Genomic DNA, 9,820 nt, shown 5'->3' with positions numbered 1-9,820 from the left:
CTGAACTCCCAATAACATCAGAGGGAGTTTGAGGACACTCAGCAACTTATGGGACTGGACAATACAAGCACAGTTAAAGGCCCTGGATATCTAAAGGAAATCACCAAAATCCACAGTTAGATGCAAAATGCCAATTAAAGCCACCCTTAGTGAATTCCCCCGGCATGTGTAATCCCCTAAGTAGTATAAGGGCCCTACCATCAATCAAACGTTAGCCCTGCCCTCTGACCCCGGAAGTCCCGCCCCCTGACCGCCAGAATTCCCTTCTCCCCTGTCACCGGAAGTCCGGCCACTGGATGGTAGTACATCTGGGTCAAGAGGGACAGCTGACCGGGTGTCATGTGACCCCCGTTAGGCCCGTCCCCTGTCACCGGAAGTCCCGCCCTTGGGGGTAATACATCCGGGGTCAAGAGGGGCAGGTGAGCGGAAGTAAGGAGTGTCATGTGACCCCTCTAAGGACTCGCCCCGCCTCCCTCAACCAATCAGGAAGGGTTTTTCCCCTGTAGGACCGCCCCGCGAACCGCTTTGACCAATCGGGGGGGCAGTTCTGGGATCCGATGACTCGCCCAGCAGTGGGTCGTGTGACCCCTCTAAGAACTTGCCCCGCCTCCCTCTACCAATCAGGAGGGGGTTTTTCCCTGTAGGACCGCCCCGCGAACTCCTTTGACCAATTGGGGGGCAGTTTTGGGACCGGATGACCCGCCCAGCAGTGGGTTGTGTGACCCCTCTAAGAACTCGCCCCGCCTCCCTCTACCAATCAGGAGGGTTTTTTCTCTGTAGGACCGCCCCACGAATTGCTTTGACCAATCCGGAGAGTGCAGTTCCGGGACCCGTTGACCAGACCGGAGGCGGGTCGTGTGACCCCTCTAAGAGCTTCCCGTGACACCCTTTGCCAATCAGAGCATAGAACTTCCCCGTAAGTTCTAGCACCACACAAAAAAGGCCATCTTGTTCCAAGAGCGCGTGTTTCAGAGAGCGTGCAAACGCTGAGCGGAAACATGGCTTCTTTCACCAACTTTGTTTTGGTGCCGAGAAGAAAGCGCTACATCAGCGACAGTTCCGAGGAGGAAGGAGAAGTTGAAGGGAGCCCTTTGGCCCAGCCGCTGATGGATACACCAATATCTGACGCCGAAACCCAACCGCTCACGATGCAGCCAGACAAGCTAGATGGCCTGGAGGAAGAAGGTGCCCATGGCTCCCAGGAGTCGGACAAGACGCATGGAAAAGAAGCCAAATAGGTAAATGAAAGATCGAAGTTGGGGCATCATGGGGTTAGGAAACCGGGATTTTGAAAACTTTAAAAAAAAAATGACCAGAGCGTCTTACATTATTTCTTTCTGGCAATCTTTTGACAGCTTGATGATGCCTTTCTAGCTGACCGTCAGACCCGGGACAGCATTGCATCGGACGAGGAAGACGAACCGGGCCCACCTTGTTTTTGCTCAACACTGATACAAAGCATTGACGAGAACGCCAAGGATGATTCTGGTGTATCCAATAGCAGAGGGGGCAAAGGGCCCCTTTTCGCCTCTCCCTTGTCCTCGGAACTGTTGCTGATGTGGCGCTTTCTTCTCATGTGGTGGAAGGCCCTCGTCACCAAAACAAACTCCAAACTCCTGGTGGGGGTGGTGAAGGAGTCCATGTTTCCGCTCAGCGTTTGCACGCTCTCTGAAACACGCGCTCTTGGAACAAGATGGCCTCTTTAGTGTGGCGCTAGAACTTATGGGGAAGTGCTATGCTCTGATTGACAGAGGGTGTCACGGGAAGCTCTTAGAGGGGTCACACGACCAGCTTCCGGTCTGGTCAACGGGTCCCAGAACAGCACCCCCCGAATGGTGAAAGCGATTTGTGGGGTGGTCCTACAGGGAAAAAAACCCTCCTGATTGGTAGAGGGAGGCAGGGTGAGTTCTTAGAGGGGTCACACAACCCACTGCTGGGCGGGTCATCCGGTCCCGGAACTGCCCCCCGATTGGTCAAAGCAGTTCACGAGGCGGTCCTACAGGGAAAAAACCCCTCCTGATTGGTGGAGGGAGGTGGGGCGAGTTCTTAGAGGGGTCACATGACCCACTTCTGGGCGGGTCATCCGGTCCCGGAATTGCCCCTCCATTGGTCAAAGCGGTTCGCGGGGCGATCCTACGGGGAAAGCCCTTCCTGATTGGTAGAGGGAGGCGGGGCAAGTCCTTAGAGGGGTCACATGACACCCCTTACTTCCGGTCACCTGCCCCTCTTGACCCCGGATGTATTACCCCCAAGGGCGGGACTTCCGGTGACAGGGGACGGGCCTAATGGGGGTCACATGACATCCTTTTTAACTTCCGGTCACCTGTCCCTCTCGACCCGGATGTACTACCCTCCAGGGGCGGGACTGCCGGTGACAAGGGAGAAGGGACTTCCGGGGAGTCGGGGGGGTGGGGACTTCCGGATTCAGGGGGCGGGGCTAATGTTTGATTGATGGTAGGGCCCTTATACTACTCCCTTACCCCATGGAGAGCTAGCAGATATAGCGTTCAGTCACTGTAGCTGGCCGCATACCACCCATGTCTCGCTTCCCACCCAAGTATATGAGGTGCAAGCTGGAAACAGAAGCTGGCACAGACAGAGCACATTGTCCTCCAGCAATCCCCAGTGAAGCAATGGATGTGACAAGGTAGCAGGAGCTCTTTGTTCTATTTGTCTGTGCTTCATTCCCCGAGCACTCATCCAGGTCAGATGTCTCTTAGGACCTGAGTTGCCACCAGCTGGACAATGGGACTTGGGTCATTCTGTAGGACCTGGAGAGCTGGAATTACAGAGAATATGACTCACTTTTCATATAGTCACCTATGCCTGCAGTAGCTGGAGATTTAGTACCAGTGAGTACCAAGCTACAGAAGCTCTCTGTACAAACAAAGCTTTAGGTTCCTCCATTGGGATCCTTCCAAGCTCCAAACTGAGATGGAGGAGGGGGGAGAGGGGAGACCCTGACCCTACCAGAAACTCATCCAATTGGAAGGTGCTCCATTGACTCAATAGCTTCTGCTTTTAAGTTAGTTTACATCTCCTGACAGAAATAAATCTGATGGTGTGGAGTTTGGGGTAGCAAAAAGTGGCTCCCAGGGAGCCGATGGAGCCCAAAGAGTGGATGACACAGGTTGGGAAGAGGCATTGCCAGGATAGCCAGGAGATGCACTGACTTATATCACACTGGCTGCAGTTTCCTCCAGGTACGTCTACACCGCAAAGTTAATTCAAAATAACAGCTGTTATTTTGAATTAACTTTAATAGCATCTATACATGCAAACCGCTATTTCGAAATTAATTCGAAATAGCAGAGCGCTTAATTCAAATTTGGTAAACCTCATTCTACGAGGAGTAACACCAAATTTGAAATAGCTATTTCAAATTAAGTGCTGTGTAGACAATTAATTCAAAATAGGGGGCCTCCAGCCCTTCCCAGGGAGCCCTGGTGGCCACTCTGGGCACAACCAGGAAAACTTACTCTCCTCTCCCCCTGGCCCCAGAGCCATTAAAGGGATAGACCCTGGCCCGTGCCAGATCCAAGCCTACCAGCCAAGAGCCAGCAGTGGCCACCGGGGCCCCTGAGCCAGTAGCCACAAAACGTGAGCCAGCAAGGCACTGGCAGCCAACCCTCCACTGCTCCTCAGGAGCAGTCTGCCAGCACCCAGGAGCCTGACAGGGGCTGGAGAAGGCGGGTGCCTTCCTGGTCCAGGGTGGAGATCATGGACCTTATTCAGGTTTGGGAGGGATGCCCCAGCATCCATGATCTCCGCACTAGACAGAGGAACACGGCCGCCAATGGCAGGATAGCTGCCAGCCTGGCCACCAAAGGCCACATGCGAACCCAGGAGCAGGTTTGCAGACAATCAAGTTGGTGCGGTGAGACCCCCAACCTTGGGCCCTGATCTTCCCTTCTCCTTTCTTCCCTTTGCTTCTCCCTTCCAACTTCCTCCTCCCAGGTTTCACCCTCCCCTCTCCCACCCACTCTATTCCTCTCTCCCACCTCCTTTTCCCAGTCTCCCCAGAGGTTCACCCTGTTGTTCAATAAACCCAGTTTCTATTTTTGAACATACATGTCTTTTATTTGACATCAGGAAGGGAGGCTAGGGAGGAGTAAGTAGATGGACGTGAGGGAGGAATGGGGCACGAGCCCCCGGTGGGGAGGACCGGGGTGGCTCTGAGGGCTCCTCGGGGTGGACACTCTCCTGCAGGGCCTCCTGGATCCTGACAGCCCCCCGATGGACTCCCCGGACGGTAGCCTGCAGCAAGTGCAGCTGGGCTGATGGCAACAACCCTACGAGACGCACCGGTGTGCCCAGGGGCAGCTCTGGCTCCATGTGGCCGAGTGCTGTGGTGTCCCGAGTGCAGGCACTCAGGGCACTCCAAGACAGGACTGCTTTGCTGTCCCTCATCGGGGTAGACAAGCGAGCGGGGAACCCTGAGAACTGTCTGTTCGGGGTGGGGGTAGGGTCCCGTGAAGCACGGAGCTCAGTTAGCCTGAGGCAGCAGCCCCACACACTATGTCCTAACCTGATGCCCTGCCAGCACTGGTTCCGGCCAGCCTGAACTTCGGTTCAGGGTCCACTCAGTGTGGACGCGCTATTTCAAAATAACAAAATGCTATTTTGAAATAGGTTTTGTGTATAGATGCATAATTCGAATTAGCTTATTTCAAATTAACTATTTCGAATTAAGTTAACTTGAATTAACGCTGTAGTGTAGACGTACCTCTTTCAGAGCAGACTAAAGCTGAATCTGTCCTTTGATGTGTGGCTGATGCACTTCACACCTGTGGTATCAGTTACTGCTTGCTTGTCAGCTAAATTTCTTTATAACTCACTAATGAATGGGATTTCACCTGTATTTGTTACTTACAGGTCAACAGATGTTCCATGTCCAGCCATTTCATATTCTTGGTGTCCGTATGTTCCAGGATGATGCCTAAATAAGCAGTGTAAAATAAACATCAATAAAAAACCTTCTCTTGTTAAGTGCAAGGTGATAACATTGGCCCTTTGGCTTCTATTGTGGGTCTACGGTGAGTTGTAGGCAAGAAAATACTAGAAAAGTTTAGCGTCCACACTGAAGAGAATAAGAGAAAAAAATTAAGAATGTTTACATAAAACCTCATTTGCTTTAAACAATCTATGTTCCTCTTGCCACTGCTGTCAGTTATTGGAGATATACTAGGATAGTGTATTAATCTAGTGGTGTGAACAAAGGGCTGGGGCCAGGAATAAGTGCGTACTAAGCAAGGATCTCACATGGATAAATTAATTAGGCCACAATGCTTGCCTGGCTTGCATGGGTGTGCTAAGGAAAGGATGGCACAGGGCCAAAGGGGAGGAATCTAGTGCTTCCTGGGCAAGGCAATCAGGAACCTGCCACAGCAGGCACTGTGTGGCGGTGGCCTGCCTACCTCCCAGTGATGAAGCACCAGTAAGGAACAGTGAACAACACTGAGCTTAGGTCTATAGTTTGAGTCCACACTAACTCTGACTACTAAAAATAGAGTGCAGGTCAGATGACAGAAGCAGTCGGAGGAGCTAGCCACCTTGAGAACAGACTTTTGGGTTTGGATGGGATCATCCTTGGAATAGTTAACCCCTCCTGCTACTCCTGCCACAGCTACTCTATTTTTAGCACACTAGTTTGATCGGAGAATAAACATACCCTACGTGACAGTGTGCCAGCCTCTGCTACTAAATGACTGCGCCATCTCAAAGCATTCAATTGCAAATTACAAATTCCTCCTAACACCACACTGGAGAAGTAGGAGAACATTAACATCTCCATTTATGCATGAGAAGTCACAGCACGGAGAGATTAATAGTAGCTCAGTGCTGCACACAGGGACTTTTTCTGTCTACCTCAAAGGGAATACCAAAAGGGACATGGCACACTTTCTCTCACCAGCTAACTTGGCTGCAGCTGCCCGGATCTCTTCCCAGCTGCTGCGGAAGTATCTGATGGTGGTTTTGTAAAAGTTCTCCAGTAGCTCAGCCTTCTCTTTGGCCTAGAGAAAATCAGGGACACATGAGCTCTCTCTGGCTAGAAATGCCCTTTGACTGCCAACACATGCCTTTACAAACCACAAGTAAACAGTCTGTGTTCCTCTTGCCACTGCTGTCAGTTATTGGACTCACTCAGACTTTTTTTTTTTAATTTAAACAAGTAAATAGAAGAAAGGACAGGAGGCTGTGTAGAAGTGGGGAAAGTGGGAATCTAGGGCAGATTTACATTCCTCTCACCCTCAGTCCTGTATCCCACTCTAATAGGGTACGTCTACACTACAACGTTAATTCGAACTAACTTAGTTCGAATTACTTAATTCGAACTAAGCTAATTCAAACTAACGGATCTAGACTAAAAAACTAGTTCGAATTAGCATTTTACTAATTCGAACTAGCACGTCCACATTAAGTGGACCCTGAACCGGGCTTAAGGATGGCCGGAAGCAGTGCCGGCAGGGCATCAGAGGAGGACTTAGAGCGTGGAGATGCTGTCTCAGGCTAGCCGAGGGCTGTGCTTAAAGGGTCCCAACCCCCACCCCGGACAGACAGTTCTCAGGGGTGCCCCGCTTGCAAAGCAGTCTTGGCTTGGAGTGCCCGGAGTACCCACACTGGGCACATCACAGCACTTGGCCATCAGACCGGCTGCACTTGCCGCAGCCTGCCATCTGGGGAGATGGGGCAATTGGGGGGCTGCAGGAGAGCTTCCACCCCAAAAGCCCGCAGAGCCAGCCCAGTCCTCCCCATCGGGGGCGCGTACCCCATTCCTCCCTCAACTCCTTCCCCTTACCCTTCCCTAGCCCCTCTTCTTGATGTACAAAATAAAGGACAATTGTGTTCAAAAATGGAATCTGTCTTTATTGAACAAAACTGGGGGAGACTGGGAAAAGGGGGTGGGAGAGGGGAAGAGAGAGGGTGGCAGAGGGGAGGGCAACTAAAATGATCAGGGGTTGGGAACAGGTCTCATATGAAGAGAGGCTAAAGAGACTGGGACTGTTCAGCTTAGAAAAGAGGAGACGGAGGGGGGACAGGATAGAGGTCTCTAAAACCAGGAGTTGGGTGGAGAGGGTGCATACAGAAAAGTTCTTCATTAGTTCCCATAAAGAAGGACTAGAGGACACCAAAGGAAAGGAATGGGTAACAGGCTTCAAACTAGTAACAGAAAGTTGTTCTTCACAAAGCACAGAGTCAACCTGTGGAACTCCTTGCTGCAGGAGGCTGTGAAGGCTACAACTAGAACAGAGTTTAAAGGGAAGTGAGATCAAGCCATGGAGGTTGGGTCCATGGAGTGGTATTAGCCAGGGGGTAGGAGAGGTGTCCCTGCCCAAAGTTTGTGGAAGGCTGGAGAGGGATGGCACGAGACAAATGGCTTGGTCACTGTCTTCGGTCCATCCCCTCCAGGGTCCCTAGGGTTGGCCGCTGTCGGCAGACAGGCTACGGGATAGATGAACCTTTGGTCTGACCCAGGATGGCCATTGTATGCTCAGGGCTCAGGGTCGTGGGGTCTCAGTGGACCACCTTGATTTTCATGCACTCCTGCTCCTGGGTGGCCAGGCTGGCAGCTCTCCTGCCCTAGCCGGCCACCTTCCTGTGCCTAGTGTGGAGATCGTGGACGAGGTCCACGATGTCCGCACTAGCCCAGGAGGGAGCCCGCCTTTTGCGGTCCCGGGCAAGCTCCCAGGAACCGCCAGCCTGGTCCCGGGAAGAGGGGGAGGGCTGGGGGGCATCGGGTGGGTGGCTCGATCCGCACCAGGTGCAGGGTCTGCTGGCTGGGTGCTGGCAGGCTTGCACCTGGCACGGGCACCGTAGCCATCCCGTGCCCCTTTAAGGGGTCCGGGGCCGGGAGGGGGGCATAGAGTTTCCCTGGTGTTGGCCAGAGTGGCCACCAGGGAAACCTGGGGAGGGCTAGCCTCCCACTAGTTCGCATTAAGAGGCTACACACCCCTTAATTCGAACTAGTAAATTTGAACTAGGCTTAATCCTCGTGGAATGAGGATTACCTAGTTCGAACTAAGTGCTCCGCTAGTTCGAATTAAATTCAAACTAACGGAGCGCTAGTGTAGCGCCTATGAAAGTTAGTTCGAACTAACGTCCGTTAGTTCAAACTAACTTTGTAGCGTAGACATACCCATAGATACTTACATTGCCCATCACACATTCCCCCTGCTTCTACATCACAAGCCTATGCTGTCAATAATCTCATATAATTCTATAGGTCACTCACAAGGTGTCTGCAGATATCCATCTGGAGCTCCTCAGGGTTCAGCTCGGTTCTGCAACTAAGATGCTCATTAAGTATAGTTTGGAGCCTCTTCAGTCCCAAAAATGGGGCACAGAGATGAAATGTAGCTCTGCACTCCTGAAAAAGAGGGTTGCACCATTGAATTGTTCCATAACACGTATTGTGCTCATTCAAATGGAACTCATGTCCTTGACTGCTCATCTACCCCAAGAATAAAAGGGATTCCCCTGAAGTAATAGACAGAAAATATGCCAGCATGACTTTAATAGGGGGAAAGGGATTCTACTTCTGGAGTATTGCATCCAATTCTGGGCACCCCATTACTTAAAACATGTTGATACATTGGAGAAAGTCCAACGGAGGGCAACAAAAATGATTAGGAGGCTGGAACACATGATTTACAAGGAGAGGCTGAGGGATTTGGGATTATTTAGTCTTCAGAAGAGAAGAGTGAGGGGAGCTTTGATAGAAGGCTTTAACTACCTGAAGGGGGATTTCAAAGAGGATGGAGAGAGGCTGTTCTCAGTGGTACTAGATGACTGAATGAGGAGCAATGGTCTCAAGTTACAGTGGGGGAGGTCTAGGTTGGATATTCGGAAAAACTATTTTACTAGGAAGGTGGTGAAGCACTGGAATGGGTTACCTAGGGAGGCAACGGAACCTCTAAATCTAGAGTTTTCAAGTCCTAGCTTGACAAAGCCCTGGCTGGGATTGTTTAGTTGTGGCTGGTCCTGTTTTGGGCAGGAGGTTGGACTCAGTGACCTCCTGAGGTCTCCTCCAAACCTATGGTTCTATGATTTTATAATACTGAAAACTGGAGATAGCAGCAATGTTTTTTCAGAACAGATGTAGCTATGAAAGCTGCTTCACTAGGCATAGCTGTGATCTTTCCTCTGTTGTGGGGAGGCAGGAACGTGGGGTGCAGAGATAGGCAGGAATGAACTCTTGGGATCAGACCCATGACCTATCCTGAACTCCAGTGAGACAACCCTGGCTGCTAAGGACCAGCCTGTCTGGGATTGACTCAAAAGGAGGGCAATGAACTGAGGGAAGAATTTAGGTCTCCACTGCAGGAAGGAATAGCAGAGCTCCCCTGGCAACAGGAGGAAGATTCTTTTTGCTTAGTATTTAAGTCACTGTCATTCTTACCATTGAAACTTCAGGGCTTGGATCTTGCAGGTGCAGCAGAAGCGTGACCCAGCTCTGTCTAACCTGCTTGGCAAAATAGTCCTTCCATTTTCTCTTTGCAGAGCCGGCCAGGATACCAAACAGGACAAAGGCCAATGCACGAAGAGTGTTGTCCTTCTATAGCCAAGAAAGCCACACAGGTTGGTAACGAAGAGATAACCACATCATGTATCTAGCACAGCTGTCTCTTCTACATTAGAGTAGAGTGATTCCAACTACAGAAGTTTAGAAGAACTGGAATTAATCACGTTTGGGCCAAATGTGTTGATTCTTCAAAATACTTTGAAGACAGTTCAATTTTGACAAAATTCTTCCAGAAGCCAAGTAGGGGTACTTGGTCAGCTTCTTGGTGACCCATCTAGCAGGCTAACTGAGATCTTG

The 9,820-nt window shown here is 51.0% G+C and overlaps 1 protein-coding gene across 1 annotated transcript; it reads right to left on the bottom strand.

The window, feature by feature from the left end:
- Positions 1-2,044: 2,044 nt before the first annotated feature.
- Positions 2,045-9,595, bottom strand: LOC142819924 (maestro heat-like repeat-containing protein family member 1). Its single transcript, XM_089773472.1, has 5 exons — positions 9,401-9,595; positions 8,234-8,368; positions 5,912-6,014; positions 4,874-4,939; positions 2,045-2,779 (listed from the first exon to the last, which is right to left on the bottom strand). Exons 1-5 carry the CDS (start codon positions 9,401-9,403, stop codon positions 2,706-2,708), a joined length of 381 nt encoding a protein of 126 aa, XP_089629598.1. The 5' UTR covers positions 9,404-9,595; the 3' UTR covers positions 2,045-2,705.
- Positions 9,596-9,820: the final 225 nt, after the last annotated feature.

Source organism: Pelodiscus sinensis, chromosome 26 (genome assembly GCF_052426305.1).
Source record: "Pelodiscus sinensis isolate ZL-2025 chromosome 26, ASM5242630v1, whole genome shotgun sequence".
Classification (NCBI taxonomy): domain Eukaryota; kingdom Metazoa; phylum Chordata; order Testudines; family Trionychidae; genus Pelodiscus; species Pelodiscus sinensis.
Note: the sequence above shows the minus strand (reverse complement) of the source record. Positions and strands in the feature narration are given on the sequence as shown.

Bases quoted from the DNA above. Each gene is read 5' to 3' on its own strand.
- LOC142819924 (XM_089773472.1), bottom strand. The intron at 4,940-5,911 runs GTGAGAGAAAGT...CTGCTTATTTAG, and splicing joins AGCTGCAGCCAAGTTAGCTG to GCATCATCCTGGAACATACG. The intron at 2,780-4,873 runs GTAAGTAACAAA...CTGTAATTCCAG, and splicing joins CATGGAACATCTGTTGACCT to CTCTCCAGGTCCTACAGAAT.